Genomic DNA, 17,573 nt, shown 5'->3' with positions numbered 1-17,573 from the left:
GCACTTTATCTCGCTTGCACCTTTGCAGTGTCTTGGGATGAGCTGCGGATCCCCGGTGTGCTGCAGCGGCTGGGAGTGACCTACTTTGTGGTCGCCGTGCTGGAGCTGCTCTGCGCGAAACCTGTGCCTGAGAACTGTGCTCTGGTGAGAAGCCAGGTTTCTAAAAGCAGAGGGGGAATAATCACTTAGTTTTTAGAATTTTTTTCAGTTCTTTCCCCCCCACCGTGTTTAGTTATTTTTATTTAATCTCTTTATGAACTTTTTTTATTACAATAAAAAACATGTCATGTGGCTCATCGCCTATAGTACAGTGGTTACGGCGCCAGCCACATACATCCAGGCCGGTGTGTTTGAACACGGCCTGGGCCAGCTAAACAACAATGACAACTGCAACAAAAGATAGCTGGGCATTGTGGCAGGCGCCTGGAGTCCCAGCTACTCGGGAGGCTGAGGCAAGAGATTGGCTTAAGCCCAAGAATTTGAGGTTGCTGTGAGCTGTGATTTCATGGCACTCTATCGAGGGCGACATAATGAAACTGTCTCAAAAAAATAAATAAACAGGTCATGAGATTTTTAATAAAGACAGAGCCTTGCTCTTGCTCAGGCTGGTCTTAAACTCCTGAGCTCCGGCGATCTTCCCACCTCAGCCTCCTGGAGTGTTAGGATCACAGGTGTGAACCACCATGGCTGGCCCATCACAATGTATATTAATTAAATTTTTGTGTCACTACCATAAAAGCCAGAAAACAATCACTGGGAATCTCCCAACTGCACATGTTGTACATTAGTCCCATTCTGTTTGCATTTAGCTCATACGTTGTATTTTTGTGCCTATACTCAGGAGAGAGGATGCTTTTCTCTTCGAGATATCACCTCCAGCTGGCCCCAGTGGCTCCTTATTCTGATGTTGGAAAGCACCTGGCTCGGTCTGACCTTCTTCTTACCGGTTCCAGGGTGCCCTACGTAAGTGAACCCTTGTATGTAATCCCTTTTTAAAGGTCATTTCCTGCCAAGTCACAGGTTCTGGGCTTACAGCTTTCAAAAGACTAAGTCAGAGGAATTTTCATTTCACTTTCTTCCCCTTTGAGGCATACTTTCTATTGGGAGCAGTTTGGGGCATGTCCAGAGAAAGGTCCCTGTGGGTTTGTTGGAGGGTTAGTTTGAGTAGAACTTGGGGCTCCCACCTCCTCAGTGATGGGGGCAGTCAGATCAGAGAGCATTGGTGAAGGTGCCTGGAGCAACGGGGTGTTTTAGGTTGGTGGATGTTTGAGGTGCTTTGAATTGCGCTGCGTAAGTAGCCAACATACACCATTATCCCTTCCAGAGTCTTACATTCAAGTGTGGTTTCTACTCTCCTAGGGGTTACCTTGGCCCTGGTGGCATTGGGGATTTGGGGAAGTATCCAAATTGCACTGGAGGAGCTGCTGGCTACATTGACCACCTGCTTCTGGGAGAGAATCACCTTTACCAACACCCTTCGTCTGCTGTGAGTGGGACTGGTTTATACTTGGAACTAGAACTTTCGGGTCTCTGAAGTGAAGGAATGTAGAAAGAGCTGGTCAGCATGAAAAGAAAATATGAGGACTAATTTTATTTGAAAAGTCAGCTAAAGTAATGACTTTAAAGTTTATTTTGTGGCAATATATAATCATTGTTTTGGATTTTAAAGTTAGAATGGGCCAGGCAAGCGGCTCATACCTTAACCCCAGCCCTTTGGGACGTTGAGGTAAGAGGTTTGCTTGAGGCCAGGAATTTGGGACTGACCTGGGGAAGATAGCAAGATCCAGCCTCTCAGGAAAAAGTTAATAAATTAACCAAGTGTGGTGGATGTACCTGGCCCAGCTACTCGGGAGGCTGAGGTGGGAGGATCTCCTGACCCTAAAACTTTGAAGGCTGCAGTGAGCTGTGATCCTGCCACTGCACTCCAGCCTGGGCAGTAGAGACTCTGTCTCAAAAAAAAAAAGTGAGAACGCAGTGTACAGTGAATAGCGCAGCTCTTCTCCGTGTGAGTGAGAACGCAATGTACAGTGAATAGCGCAGCGCTTCTCTGTGTGTCTCGGGTCCGATTTCCAGGCAGCACACGCTGAGACATGCATTTGAAGCAAGGCTAAGAGGGAGTCCTTGTTGGGTCAGGGGCCAGGGTGGAATGAGGGCAGCAGAAGTGTGCAGAGAGAGGTGTTGGACTGCAGTCTCTGGGGGAGCGGGGATGGCCTTCAGAGCAGATGTGAATGAGGTCAGGTATTGGGCCCTTTCTACCCCTGGTTGGATGCAGAGTGCCCCCAGAAAGGGGGTGACCCCTGGAAGAGAAGTTCTCTGCACTTGGGGACAGTCCAGAAGAGGGACTTGGCTGAGAGCTTTCAGCCATTAATACTTCTAGAGCTGGAGGAGTGAATGCTTCTGTCCTGAGGGTTTGGGAGGGTCCGGGTGGTGCATGGTAGCATCTGCCATACGGTGTGTTTCCTAAATTTCTACAAGACACACATACATTTTTTAACGTTAGTTGCCTTAAAAAAAGATGGGAAGCTGTTGATGTTAACAATAGGATTAGAAAGACTCAGTCTGAAAATTAGGAGGGTGTTAGCATTTTATGCGAAACTTGCCAGGGACGCACCACCAAGGCCTGGGGCCTGGCTCTCTTTGCCCTGCCAGCTGGACCAGGCTTGTGTCTGGGGCTCTGCATTCCCTTCTGAGTGTCACAGCCACACATTTTCTTGGCCAGAAGTATTCTGCCTATAATAAATTTCTGACCCAAAGCCAAAAAACATTGAGTACTCAAGTTTGCATCTGGTTTAAGAGTTGTATGCATTTTTGTGGTCAGTGGGTGAGTGACCCTCTTACTCTGTTTCGTTAAGGTGCTTTATCACACAGAAGTGGCCTATGATCCCGAAGGAATTCTGGGAACCATCAACTCCATTGTGATGGCCTTTTTAGGAGTTCAGGTATTTGTTCATACCATTAGAATACTTTTTTCTGACAGTTTATGATTATGGACTCATCACTAATTCAAAGACCATTTCATTAAAATAACATACTTGGAAACATCTTCTGTGTTACAGATCTCATAGATTCTATTTTGTTCAACAGATTTTATAAAACTAGAAGTTGCTGAAATTCGTCATGTTTAAATAGTTAGGTGTAATTCTTACAGTTTCAAAATGTTACTTCTATGACTCACCTTAGTGTGGCCGTTTCTCTATAAAAGGTTCCCTGGGCAGCGTGAGCAGAGAGGGTGTCGGTAACACTGGGAAGCCAGGTTTCTCTTGTGTGCACCTGTCTTAGTCTGTGCTGTTGTGATTTTTAAAGAGCAGAAATTTACTTCTCATAGTTCTCGAGGCTGGGAAGTCCAAGATAAAGGAGCTGGCAGTTCGTTAGGTGAGGGTCCAGTCACCGCCCCAAGTTAGCGTGTGAATGGTGTATCCTTCAGTGGGAACAAAGCCGAGTCCTCCTGTGGGAGAGGGGGATGGCAGAGAGTCTGAACTCGCTGCCCCCAGGCCTTTCTTGAGGGTGGAACCTTTATGATGGAAGGCCCCACCTTCTTTTTTTTTCTTTTTAATTAATTAATTAATTAATTTTTTTTTAAAGCACAACTTATTTTATTTCTATTTTTTTGCAGTTTTGGCCGGGCTGGGTTTGAACCTGCCACCTCCAGCATATGGGGCCAGCGCCCTACTCCTTTGAGCCACAGGTGCCACCAGGCCCCACCTTCTAATACTATCCCCCTGTGAGTAGGTTTCAACATAGGAATTGTGGAGGGACACAGACTTTCAACCTTTATCAACACTTCACGTGGCTTCAGGGTATACAAATTTTATGCCATAGTCAACGTAAGTTATTCTTGGTTTATCTCACCTATGAGTTTGTTAAAATTCTGAGCAGTTTTTTCTTCCCGAAGTTCTCCGCATTGGTGTTTGAAACTGTTGTTTGAAGGGAGCCATCCTGCAGGGGGAAAGCTTGTAAAGCAGCGCTGCTACAACTTTCTGTGATGATGAAAACCTCATCTGTGCTATCCAGTGGGGCGGCCTGAGCACTAAGTGTGATGAGTGGGTCTGAGCAGCTGCGTTTGAATTGTACCCAATAAATTGTTACCTGTGGCTGCCTTCTCCCCCGTGGGATGGTGCGGGTCTAAAGCACATAGGCTGCCCCTGAGTTCGGGCTGCCCCTGAGTTCCAAACGTCTGACTTACGAACAGAGGCTATTACAGGCAATAGCTAAATGTGCCTTTTCCAACTTACATACACATTTAGCTTAAGAACAAACCCACTAAACCTGTCTTGGTCATAACCCAGAGACTGCCTGTATATAGTCGACTCTTCAACAGTGTGGGTGTTGGACGGCGCCTGTGGCTCAGTCGGTAAGGCGTGGGCCCCATATACCGAGGGTGGCGGGTTCAAACCCGGCCCGGCCAAACTGCAACCAAAAAATAGCCGGGCGTTGTGGTGGGCGCCTGTAGTCCCAGCTACTCGGGAGGCTGAGGCAAGAGAATCGCTTCAGCCCAGAAGTTGGAGGTTGCTGTGAGCTGTGTGAGGCCACGGCACTCTACCCAGGGCCATAAAGTGAGATTCTGTCTCTACAAAAAAAAAAAACAAAAACAAACAGTGTGGGTGTTAGTGGTGCCGACCCCTCATGTGGTTGAAAATACATGTATAACTTTTGATTCCCCTAGAACTTTACTAATAGCCTACCAGATGCCTCACTGATAACATGAATAACCTGTTCCATATTTTATATGTTTTATATTTTTTTACTGTATTCTTACACTCAAGTAAGTTTGAGTGTAAAAACAGAAACAGAGAAAATGTGATTACAAAATCACAAGAGCAATATTTACTGTTCTCTCAGTGGACGGGGATCATCACAAAGGTCCCCCCATCATGTCCACAGTGATTGGGCCAAGCAGGAGGGGCTGGTCTTACTGTCGTGGGTGACGGAGGTAGCAGGAAATCCACACCCATGTTGTAGGGTCAGCTGTGCTTTTTGATGACTGAGTAATTTTATCCTTGAAATACTGCCCCGCAGCTGGGTGTGGTGGCTCACACCTGTAATCCCAGCACTCTGGGAGGCCGAGCAGGCAGATCGCTTGAGCTCACAACTTTGAGAGCAGCCTGAGCAAGAGCGAGACCCTGTCTCTACTAAAAATGAAAAACTTGGGGCAAGAAGATCACTTGAGCCCAAGAGTTGGAGGTTGCTGTGAGGTATGACACCACTGTACTCTACTGAGGGTGATAAAGTGATACTCTCTCAAAAAAAAAAAAAAAAATCATTGCCCCTCTCTCTGCTGCACTGTGTGGTGCACACTGTGCCATTGTGCTCACTTAATCCCTGCCTGTGTGGCTGAATCTGTGCCCACTGGAGCAGGCCGAGCAGTGTGGAGCCCGGGTGCAGACCTGGCACTGCCCTCCCTGGGTTTGCATCCAGCGCTGCCCTTGCCGGCTGGGCACCCCAGGGCGAGTTGCTGGTCCTTGGTGCTCTGCCTCATAAAGGGGTTGTGAGGATGAAATAATTGAGTTTGTGTGAAGTTCCAAGAATTGGCCCATAGAAAACATTCATAAATATTAGCTGTTATTAAAACTATTATCAAAAGTTTCGTATCTTTTGAGATCATCAGAAATTAGTTCCTAATATCAGAAAAATATTATGCAAGATCCTTATTTTACAGTTTTTAAAATGTTTCCCTGCCTCTGATTCCACCCTGTCCCAGCTCCTCCTCCATTGTGCTGTCAGACTGGGCACCTCACAGGCTAGTCTGAGCTGGCCCTTGTCAAACTTTGAGGGCATTCTCCTTGCAAGAAAGCCCCTGCCTGCCTGGATGTGAGCCTCAGAGAGCCTGGCTGACAGGCTTTCTTTCTTTTGCCTTCCCAGCACTACCCCCTTTCAGGCCACCTTGGAGAGGCTGCTCTGCTCCCCTGTTCTTTTCAGCAAGAGTCTGTGAACACCACTCCATTCTGATCAGAGCGCTTTTCCTCAGCCCTCTCTTGCCGGCACCTCAGCTCAGTGGCACCTCCTCTCCCTCCCTGGGCCGGTGCTTCATCCCTGGCCCCGTGTTCCTCTGTCTTCCTTCACCAGTCACGAGTCGTGATGTTTCATTCCTCCTCCCAGTGTCCTTCGTCCCCTGCAGATGCTCTGTCTGTGGGATGATGAAGACAGTGGGTGAACATGAACTAAAATCTTTTGGCTGATTCTCTTCATGTGTTGTGTTTTCTTTTCCAGGCTGGAAAAATACTATTATATTACAAGGACCAGACCAAAGACATCCTGATCAGATTTGCTGCCTGGTGTTGCGTTCTAGTAAGCAAGCAACGTTCCTCACTACAATTCCTTCTCATCACGTGTGTGTGTGTTTACAATGACATACGGTGTGTAGCAGCACGGGCATAGCAGTTGTCATCACACTGCATCAGGTGACATTCTTCATTCGAATGACAGGGAGGAACAGACCTTACACCTGAATGCACAGGTTTATTTTCTTTGGAAAATGTATGAGTTAAGGCAGGGTTTTTCATCACACAGCCAGCCAGGAATGTCTGAAGAGAAGCAGGAGGCGTGGGAGCACATCAGAAGGCCTGGGTCAGGAGCAGCAGGTTTCCAAACATCAAGCTCCGGATTTACAAGTGAAAAAAGAATTGGGAGGTCGACTGACTGTTCATTTTACCCCCAACCTTGCTATCATATTTTCTCTCAGGATTCCTTGTAATGTGTCAATTTATTTTCTTCAACTCAGAAGAATGTTGAAAAGTCACTTTAAAGGGACTTTCAGTTGTACATTTAAAAAATATGTTTCCAGTTAAATATAAGGCACACTTTTTAGCCCTTTATAAGCAATTAAATAACGAATGTATTTTGGTCTTGAAACACATTGTTTTGTGAGATAATAATATAAAACCTTAACCTTCTTCCCCCCATTGTAGGGGCTTATTTCTGTTGCTTTGACTAAAGTTTCCGAAAACGAAGGCTTTATTCCAGTGAACAAAAATCTCTGGTAGGTATAGAGAAAAAACGCCATTTTAATGCTGACAGTTGTCATGTTGAAATCCAGTGTGTTCCCCGTGGGCACTGAGACTCTTCCTGCCACCCCTCCAGGTCCATTTCCTACATCACCACACTCAGCTGTTTTGCCTTCTTCATCCTGCTTGTCCTATACCCGGTGGTGGATGTGAGGGGGCTGTGGACAGGAGCCCCGTTCTTTTATCCGGGTGAGTTGCCTCTAGCCCCAAACAGACTGGCCAGAGACCTCCTGAAAGTTCTCGGCGCTGGACCTTGGGCCAGTGCCCTGGCAGCAAATTCCAAGAAACAAGCTTCTGGAGGAAGCAGCAGGGGCCGTGCTGCCCTGGGTCACAATGCATGTCACTGGCCTGTCCTGAGCAGACCACCCCGTTTTTACCCACTTAGGTAGTAGAGTTGTGTGATGGGTTATGAGCCTCACTTGTCTCCAGGAAATACTGGATTGGGAAGTGTCAGGAATGATTCGGGGTAGCATCAGCTTCTCCTGCTTACTGATGGGACTGTGCTGACCTTCTTCACGTAAAGGCACTACCTTGAATATCGTGCATTAGGAAACAAGTGAAGAGGTGATACGAGGGGTGCACTCGGCCTGAGGACTGCGAGAAAGCAAATGATTTCAGTGACTCGTTTCAGCCCTTTGATTCTAGTAACAGTTGTAGTCCTTGGACCTCACACTTTCTGTCTAGAAAATATAAATTAATTTTAGTTTTCCTTTTAAATTTAGTATTCAAGAATTACATTGTTATAAAGCGAACATTTTCTCATAATTTTTAATGTAGTTTATAATTAATTATCTAAAGTATGCATCACTTATTTTTGGCAGTAGGCTGATAATTTAGAAGTGCATGCTCGTTTTTTTCGCTGAACTACTTTTAAGAATTACTTAGGTGAGCAGAAAAACATTGCTTCCGTGTCTCTCCTGAAGGAATGAATTCCATCCTGGTGTACGTGGGCCACGAGGTGTTCCAGGACTACTTCCCCTTTCAGTGGAAGCTGGAGGACAGCCAGTCGCACAAGGAGCACTTAATTCAGAACATAGTTGCCACTGCCGTGTGGGTGCTCATCGCCTACGTTCTCTACAGAAAGAAGATTTTTTGGAAAATCTGATAGTCCTGCTAACATGTGTTCCTGGAAGACTCTGGTGGCCGGGGGGGAAGTAATAATGTAGCCTTTATTATTAAAGGGAATCATTAATCATAAAATGAATGAGATGTTATTTCCAGATTATCAGGAAAGATGGCGATGTCCTCAGATTTGTTTACTGTAATGTGCCTTGTGAGAACTCTGCCTGTGTGCTTGTGATTCATGCGTTTGAAATGAGACTGTCTTTTTTCCTCTGTCTTCTCTGGAAATGATGTATTTGAACTTCATTCTAAGCAGATCACCTTTAACTTCCCAAGAAGGAATTACATGGGCATTTTTCTTCTGTGATGGAGAAAACAGGCCAAGGTCTGATCCTTACTGATCTTGTTTCTGATCTTACTGATCTTGTTTCCCTGCAACCTGCCCTTCCGTGTGTACACACGCTGACAAAAACATGCCGTCATTGTGATTGTGGTAGGCTCAGGTTATGGAGTGTGATGAGTCATAACACAGTCTGTTTTTTTAAGTGTAGATTAATGCTTCAAGAAGGCCAAAGTAATTTTCATTTCAGATTCACAATGTTGGGTCCAAAATATGTCTATCACAACCCATTTTCTCCTTTTCCTCACTTGAAAGAAAAAGTTAAAATACACATTTCATTCCCAGCCCCTCTTGTCCGTCTGGTTGTCTCTCTGTTTTCCTACCCAGCAGTCTGCGTGTCTGCACATCTGGATGTAGCTGTGGAGGGAGGAAAGCTCACTGCCCTCCACGGGGCCCAGCCCTGCAATAGAAGTGCTGAGCAAGTCCTTTGGCCTGTCTGGGGCAGCTCACGTGTAAGGAGAGGGCTGGACGTGACATGTTAGTTCTATTATAACTACTGGATGTGGTGAAGTAAGGTACATAGACAACTTTTCTGAAAATTTCAGAAAAATAATTACATTATGGAAAACCTGCCAAGATGTTCTCATGTGACTTCAGGGTACACGGAGACACTGGACCCTGAGCCGCAGTACACTCATTCTGAACCTGCTGCCTCTTACACTCGTGCAGGTATGCACAGTAGAAGCTCCGGGAGTTCCTTATGTTGCCCAAGGGATGGTAACAAACTGCTTGACAAAGGCAGGTGGTCACTTCCACTGAGTACAGGCAGTGCACATGTGCTGTAAGAAACTTAGGTCAACTGAGGGGGGTGGCCAACTATAGAGGTTCTATCATATGTGTGTGGCCTACAAACACATTCATGAAATTTCAATGAATGGAGACTTGATCAAGGGAGGAGTATTGCAGAGCCCAAAGAGGACAGCTGAGGGCTGGTGGAAGGATCCCTTTTCCCTACCAAGATTGCTCTCAGGCAGGCTGTTCTCTGAGGTTCTGCCACTGGACAAACGGTCTAGTGTTCTGGATTATTGAAGGAACCAGATTGCTGCTGCAGATGCTGAACATCACAGCAGCAGGAAGCTGCCTGGAGACATTTGCATACTCCTCTAAGATTTGCTGAGGAACCTCTTTTGACTGAGGAGCGTCGGGAGCCTTTCTCTGGAGCCAAGTCTCTGTCTGTTAGAGTGGGAGGTGAGCCAGTGCCTGGTATGCGGGTTGGCTATTGGAAGGCCTTCCAGGACTTTGGAACATTCTGCTGAGCATCAAGTTTACTTAATTTGTGTCATCGTGACCCAGATGTTTGGGAAAACATTCCTGAGTGGGCCAGTGGGGGCATCTCCAGAAGATGTGCATTTGAATGAGAACACTGGGTGAGGATGATTTGCCCTGGCTGATGTGGGCATCACCTGGCCTGTTGACAGCCAGAATGGAGAGGCAGAGGAAATGGGGATCTAATCTGTTTGGGAGAGGAAGTTCAACTCTGCCTGCCCACAGGCATCTGCACAGCTCAGCAGGCTGTAGCCTCCTACTGGGAGTTACACTATTACCTCCCAGGGTTTCCTTGTCCTAGGGTTTGGACAAGAAGCTCACAGGGTTCATGGGCTCCCAGCCTGCTGCCAGCAGATCCTGGAACGTCTGGTGCCTCTAGCATCGAGCAAGCCAACCCCTCACAATCTCCTTCAAGCTCCACCTGAACATATATTGAATATCTATTTCCATTTCTATCTCCACGTATGTTTAGTGATCCTGTTTTGTTGAGGAATTTGGCCTAATACACCGGAGGAGTGTAGCCACCAGATTTTATTCTGGTGTCTCTCCTACATACGTTGCCCTGGTCCTCCAGCATGTGCCTTGCCAGGAGGAGACCAGCAGGAGACTTATGAGTCTGTGCCCAGAGTCACTATTGGCAAGAGCTGAGCCTCCCTCATAAGGGGACAGGGTTTGCTGCCCCACTCAGACAAGGAGTAGGTGCCTTGCAATTGGCTCCAACCTCGGGAACACCTGAAGACCTAGGACGACTTTGAGGTCACCTGTCAAACCTATTCTTCCTTCCGGCACTCTAAGACTTGTTTCTGGAGAGACATACTTAAGAGACCATAGCCACTGTGTGTCCACCGGTGATCTGCATTACTCAGAGTGGAAGGGTCTGTAAGTGGAAGAGACAGGAGGTGTCCCGGGGTGGAGAGCTTCAAGGGTCTATCCGAGTTTTGACATGAAGTTCATCAGTGGAGAGATTGTTAGCACATGCTGACTGTGTCTGTGTTCCTCTTGCCAAACATTCTACTCCTAGATTGCTGTGTCAGCTGCACTCCTGTTGAAAGATAAAACGACAAGGAATCCAGCGAAGGGACTGAAAGCGGCTTTCATGGGAAACCTGGAGCAGCTTGGGGAAACAGAGAAGCTTCAATGGCCTCTGGGGCTGCTGCGTGGTCAGAAAACACGGAGGGGCAGGAAACGGAAGTGACGACAGCGAGGGCTTCCTCCGTTTCCGCCCCCAGCTTGTCCGTGTTAGATCAGGCGGGCGACTGGGGTTAACTGAAGCTGCCTGGCTATAATCGACCGAATCTTAGATATCTCCTAAGAGAGCATGTTCCTAAGCTGGGCTCTACACCTGCTCACTTACTAATTTAGATTGTTGTTACTTAGGGAAGGGAACGATGGCATCGTTTCCTCGATCCTAGTAAGGATACTCAATCTTTCACAGTCCATCGTTCTTACACTGGACACCGCAGTTTTTATTTCCGTTTCTGTTCCCTGGAGAGGCGGAGAGTGAAAGTACCGGCTCAGCTGCAGGGATTTCACAGGGCCAGAACCTGGGCAGTGAGGTTGAGGGGAGATAAAAATGCCTGGAAACAGCAGACTTTCTGCCTATGCACATACACACTTGCACATGTACATTACTCTTTACATCTGGTTTTCTTCTGTTTCACACAGGACTTGTAATACAGCCTAAGGTCTGGTAATGTCATAGCCCCAGCTTTGTTTTTTATTACTTAGAATTGCCTTGGCTATATGGTTTTGTTTGTTTGTTTGTTTCATATCAAATGAAGAACTGTTTTTCCTAATTGTCAAAATATGCTGTTGGTATTTTTATGGGGAATGCGTTGAATTGGTAGATTGCTCAGGGAAGCCTAGACATATTAACAATGTTGATTCTTCCCAGCCATGAGCTCTTCCTTTTGTTAATGTCTTCTGCTCTTTCTTTCTTTATTTATCTCTTTCTCTCTTTTTCTCTCTCTCCCCCTCTCTACACCCCCTTCTCTCTCCCTCCCTCCCTCAGTACAGTGCAAAGGTGTCAGCTCACAGCAATCTCAAACTCTTGGGCTTCAGTGATTCTCTTGCCTCAGCCTCCCAAGTAGCTGGAACTACAGGCACCTGCCACAATGCCCGGCTATTTTTTTATTGCAGTTGTCATTGTTATTTAGCAGGCCCAGTCCAGGCTCAAACCTGCCACCCTCAGTGTATGTGGCCCACACCCTACCCACTGAGATTTAGGCACCACCCTCTTCTGCTATTTCTTCTCTCAGGGTTTCATAATTCTCTTTGTAGAGGCCCTTCACCTCTTCTGTTAGGTAAATTCCTAGGTATTTCATTATCTTCCTTGCTACTGTGAAGGGCATTATGCCTTTGATTAGCTTTTCATCCTGTGGTTGGCATATACAAAGGCTACTGATTTGTCGACATTGATTTTGTACCCTGAGACATTTATTATATTTACTGATTACTTCCTGGCATCTTGTGGTTGAGTCTTTTGGGTTCTTTAAGTATAAGATCATATCATTGGCAAAGAGCAACAGTTTGGATGTTCTTCACCCAATTGGATGCCCATTATATCCTTCTCTTGCCTGACTGGATTGGCTAGAACTTCCAGCAATATCTTGAATAGTAGTGCTGATCAAAGGAAAAGTATCAAAGGTAGATAAGACCATGGGAGGAGGAGGAATCTCAGAGGTATAAGAAAAAGCTCTTGAGTTAACCCAGGTAATTAAAGAGGTAGAAAAGAAGAGAGAGAAAGAGGAACAGGAGATTGGTCTCAGCAATATGATATTCCATAGCACCATAAGAATTGGTGACTTTAACACAACTCTTACAGAACTGGGCAGATCCACTAAACAGAAATGATACAAAGAAGTTAAATGGGACCCTACAACAAATGGGCGTAACAGAACACACCTTCCCAAAGGTAAAGAATATACATTTTTCTCATCAGCCCATGGAACATACTCCAAAATATATCATATCCTAGGATAGAAATTAAACCACAACAGAATTAATAGAAGAGAAATTATGCCTTGTATAGTCCCAGATCAGAAGGCAATAAAGATGGAACTCCACTCCAACAAAAACATTTATCCCCACATATGTGATTTCACCATGAACACAAGCTCACCATCTCGGGATGGTGATGCCCCAGACACACCTACCCCTTCCATGTTCCCCTCCTTAGCCTAGCAGTGCCCTCCCATGCCAGAAGGTAGATGCCAAGTCTTCCCTCCAATTGGTGTCTGAATCCAAGTGACTTTCCTCAGATGAGGAAATCTGAAGGACCTCAGGGAGGACACTCAGTAGGACATGGCCATACTGACCCTCAGATTTCTCTAGAATGGGGGAGCCCTGGACAGGATGTCATAGAATCTCAGGAAGGAATCTAAAAGGAGTTGTCATGAGCCTGGAGCTCTACCACCCACTGTCTAGTCTCCTGAAGGTCATTCTAAGGCCCTGCCCTGGTGCATGGCTGGGTGCTGGGAGATAGAGCTCAGTGGAGACCTGGAGTGGTTTCAGAGGATGTCTTTGGGGTAGAGGCTGCATGTCAATTCTGGGCACCTGGGCCAGTGTTCTCCTGGTCAGTTGAGGTGACACTTTTGTTCCAAGTCTAGTTTCACTTGGTGGAGGCTGGCTGCTCTGGCCTCAGATTTCACTAGAGAATTCTTGGTGGATAGAAGCCATATGAATGCCATCTATGTGGAAATTCTTTACTCAAGGGCCTAGCCTTAGAACATTCACACTGGAGAAAAGCCATGTGATTGCCACCTTTGTGAAAAAACATATATTCAAAGCTGACATCTCATGAGCGATATTCAAATTCACACTGGAGAGAAACCATGTAACTGTGATATATATGGAACCGGCTTCAGTCAAAGATGGGCCTTAGATCACACAAGTGAATTCACAATGGAGAGAAATCTGAGGAATGCCATCTATATGGGAAAATGTTTAGTATACATACGATGAAGTACCCTGACAGAAGTCATGAGAATAACATCAAGGTTGGACATTACTTAGTAGAAGCTCTGGCCTTAGAAAGCAGAAGAGAACTCATACTGGAGAGAAACCATATGAGCAACATCTATGAGGGAAAGTGTGTTTTTTTGTTTTTTTGTTTGTTTTATACAGAGTCTCAAGCTGTCATTCTGGGTAGCTTGCCATGGCATCACAGCTCACAGCAACCTCCAACTCTTGGGCTTAAGTGATTCTCTTACCTCAGCCTCCCAAGTAGCTGGGACTACAAGCACCCACCACAATTACTGACTATTCTTTTTCTTGCAGTTGTCATTGTTGTCTAGCTGGCTTGGGCTGGGTTTGAACCCGCCAGCCTTGGTGGGAAAGGTGCCAAGCCTGAGGGAAAGTGTTTAGTTAGGGTTATCACCTCAGGCAACATGAGCCAGTTCACTGTAGAAGACAATAAATGTCTTCAGAAATGACATTACATGACATGTCATCTATCTCAGAGAACATTTATACAAAGATCTGGCCTTAGAAACCACATTCAAATTCAACATGGCATGAATCCATATCAATGTCACTTATGTTGGAAAACCAACATAAACTCACTTCAAACTCTGGCCTTAGATTACACAGAGAATTCACACTGGACATAAATCATATCAATTCCAATTATGTGAAGAAATCCTTCAGTCAACATACAAATCGTAAGACAACCTGAGGCCATTCACAGAAAGAGAAAATTAAGAATGTCTTCAGAAAATCTTTTGGTGTTGGATAACATGGCATTATCAATGATGGAGGTAAGAACTGTTCAAGGGAATAGATCCGTACCTTAAACATTTAAATACACCAGATGCCTTCCATGTTGAAAAAATATTGTGATCACTATGGAAGAATTCTTATTCTTATTCCTCACATGGTGTGGGTGAATTGGTATGGGGGGGACTGATATGTCTGACAACCATGCACAATTGATCTGATTATACATGACACAGGAAACCTTAAACTATCAATGGTATTAATTGTAAGGAATTCAACAACAGCTCTGCCTTCAGATACACTAAAGCACATGTAGGAGAGATAATCTTAGGTCTGTAATTAAGGTGGGATTGTCATAGTTTATTGTTTACTAACAGGAGAAAACACCTGGGAGAACAACTGTTCTATAGATAAAGGGAAACAGTATTCTAGCAAGCACCAGGCTTGGCATGTGCCAGAAAAGTCTGTGATACATAGTTGCTAAGACAGGAAATATGGGAAGAAAGTCTTTACAGGGGCATTGTACTCTCTCCAGATATAACAAGTACATGATATGAAAGTAGGTATGAAAGGAAATGTGATGAGAAATCCTTTACTCAGAGAACAATATCTCTGACACATGTGAGGTTTCTCGTTGGATGAAACACTCGTAGTGCAGCAAAAGTAGGGAAGTCTTCAGTGAGCCTGTATTTCTTCTGTAACATTTGCGTTTCCCAAACTGAGGTAATTATCAGTCCCAGAATCCACATGGAGAAATTGCCTACTAGATTTCAGGTCAGAAAAGTGGACTGGGGTAAAGAGGTAGACTCTAAAAATACACCTTTAACACAATTTAGCAAATAATTCTGTATTCTGTGAAAATGTCTACTCATTACTAATGTGGCATATAAGTGTTTGTGCTTTGATCTAGAAATAGTGTAGGATAATGCAAGAAATTACATTGAACATTTTTCAAGAAATCAATACCTGCAGATGTTGAGGGAATCAAACGTGTTGCAGAAAATCTATTGGTTTAATAAATGTTGTGTTATGTTTTATGCAATTTATAAGTAGATTGCATGAGCTCTCCCTGGCATGTGGGTAGAGTCAGGAGCCCTCAGTGAGTTTCTCCTGATTTCAACAGCTTTATCTACACAGCACAGCTTCCTGCCAAAACCACTTATCTCTGTTCAGTCCTAGATTGGACACTTCAGAAGTCTTCAGCCCAAATTTTCTTGTTTTTCAGAGGGACGTGAGTAGGATTTATTGGATTATTTGGGGCAATATCAAAGGCATTTGCAAGAAACCATTGTCTTTACTCTCTGCCTCTAAAGAGGCTTCCTGGGGCCAGAGAATATGGCAACTCCATTCTCCTACCCAGCTACCTATCCAGATAGCTCCTTGGATTTTGTCCACGAAGCCTCTCTGAGTGAGGTTGGGAGTTCATGTCTTGATAACCTACTTTTTATTCAGGTCAGTCCTGAGTCATGACACAGACAGGGACACAGCTGTGTCTCCATTACTGCTGCCCAGAAGGTAAAACAGCCATGTAGAAAAGAGCCCAACCTCTCGGCCAACACACAAGCCCTTCTTCCATTTGAGTAGATGTCGCTTTCCACAAGTGAAGTGAACGTTCTGACAAAGTGTGCGTCACTGCTTTGATCCCCAGCTCAGAAACGTGTTGTCCTTCAAATGTATCGTCCTTTAACATCAAACCTAACACTAAAGGGAAAATTTCCCAGGATACAACTGGGATGACTGGAGGTTCTCACAACCTGGCAAGATCCCCAAACAATGGGCCTCCTGAGGCCAATTAAATGGACACATCCTTGGGTGACATTGACACATCACATTATTTTCAACAATCTCCACAGTGATCCTACCCCGGACCCAGAGTTTACGTCCAGTCATGTGGGAACATGAAGAACAACCAAATCAAACCCTTGGAAGCCTAGGATGAAGGATTTACAGTTTCACTTCCTTAATAAAACATTTAATTTCCCGGAGGAAATTAAGGCTTAGGGGCATCTCCGCACCGTGAAAGGGTCACACAGAATTCTCCTATGCAACCTCCTCTTCCATTCCCATAGAAGGAATCACTCCTCTTTTGTATTCTGACCAAGCTTTTCCCTTCATTCTGTCCACTTTCATCAAGACAGAAGATATGTGCTGCATTTCCGTTAGAACTTCCAAAATTAAAGGATTGAAAAATCCGATCCTCTGACTCACGTCCTGCATTACCACTCTCTGTCGGCAGAGGGCGCGCAGCCAGCCTTTTCTGACCATGAAGGCGCATGCGCGCTCCTCCTGCGGACTGGGAGCTCAGGGTCCAAAGGGAGGAAGCAGCTTTGGGAAGGGATCCCTGAATGCAGAGGAGGCAGCTTAGCTGCAGGGTCGCCCAGGTATTTCTCCATAAACAGCAATAAAGGCTTTTCTTTACCTGGGCTTTTCCTATGTGTTTTTTTCCTTCTGCTGTAAAACTTTTAGCAGAAAATATATTGAAACATACATACTTATTGAGGTTTTAATAGATAATCCAAACAGGCTGTGATGTTCATCCTTACCTCCCTCTCCCTTTAGGTTTGACTGTGAAAAAAATACTGATAGAGACTCGGAAGGAGCAGAAATATATCAACAATGGTGAAGCAAATACACAGAATATTACACAGGACCTTCCAGAACAATGAATTTAAGGATGCGGAAGGGGAGACTGAGTCCTGTTGGGGCCCAGGATGAGAAAGGGGAACCACGCTCACCTTTGCCAAGTTCGGGTACCAGCCCCAACAACGCGATGGGTTTCCTCCCAGTGGCCTGATGGAAAGAGAGGACGAATAAATGAAAAATTAGAGGGAAAGGAAGGTTTTAAGAATTAAGTTGGGCCAGGAGACTTCGTATCTTTCTTAGTGGGCCTTAACACATATGCAGCCTCCTGCCCCAGGCTAGCTCCGTTTTTATCTCATACACCATTGTGTTAGTCATAAATCTCACGAGGAAAACGCAAACAATTCTGATATGGTCTTGCATTTTTCTAACTGAACTATTTCTTGAACTAACTACATCAATTGGATGGATTTACTTTTTACTTTTATGGCTTTGAGGTTTTTATGATCTTTAACACAGAGGATGAGCAGGTGAAATCAGTCAGAGAG

At 45.2% G+C, this 17,573-nt stretch overlaps 1 protein-coding gene and 1 long non-coding RNA gene across 2 annotated transcripts in view; both read left to right on the top strand.

Moving 5' to 3' along the window:
* Positions 1-8,762, top strand: part of HGSNAT (heparan-alpha-glucosaminide N-acetyltransferase) — a 28,782-nt gene extending 20,020 nt beyond the window's left edge. The window contains exons 11-18 of the mRNA XM_053578624.1: positions 29-144; positions 842-963; positions 1,360-1,486; positions 2,853-2,939; positions 6,208-6,285; positions 6,906-6,976; positions 7,078-7,190; positions 7,925-8,762. Of these exons, the coding sequence (XP_053434599.1) occupies positions 29-144; positions 842-963; positions 1,360-1,486; positions 2,853-2,939; positions 6,208-6,285; positions 6,906-6,976; positions 7,078-7,190; positions 7,925-8,106 (896 nt within the window). The 3' untranslated portion in view covers positions 8,107-8,762. The remainder of the gene's footprint in view (positions 1-28; positions 145-841; positions 964-1,359; positions 1,487-2,852; positions 2,940-6,207; positions 6,286-6,905; positions 6,977-7,077; positions 7,191-7,924) is intronic.
* Positions 6,292-6,849, top strand: LOC128576457 (uncharacterized). Its single transcript, XR_008377381.1, has 2 exons — positions 6,292-6,398; positions 6,508-6,849. It is a non-coding gene; the product is annotated as an uncharacterized LOC128576457 (long non-coding RNA).
* Positions 8,763-17,573: the final 8,811 nt, after the last annotated feature.

Source organism: Nycticebus coucang, chromosome 24 (assembly GCF_027406575.1).
Source record: "Nycticebus coucang isolate mNycCou1 chromosome 24, mNycCou1.pri, whole genome shotgun sequence".
Lineage (NCBI taxonomy): Eukaryota > Metazoa > Chordata > Mammalia > Primates > Lorisidae > Nycticebus > Nycticebus coucang.
This window is presented reverse-complemented; position numbering and strand designations above follow the sequence as displayed.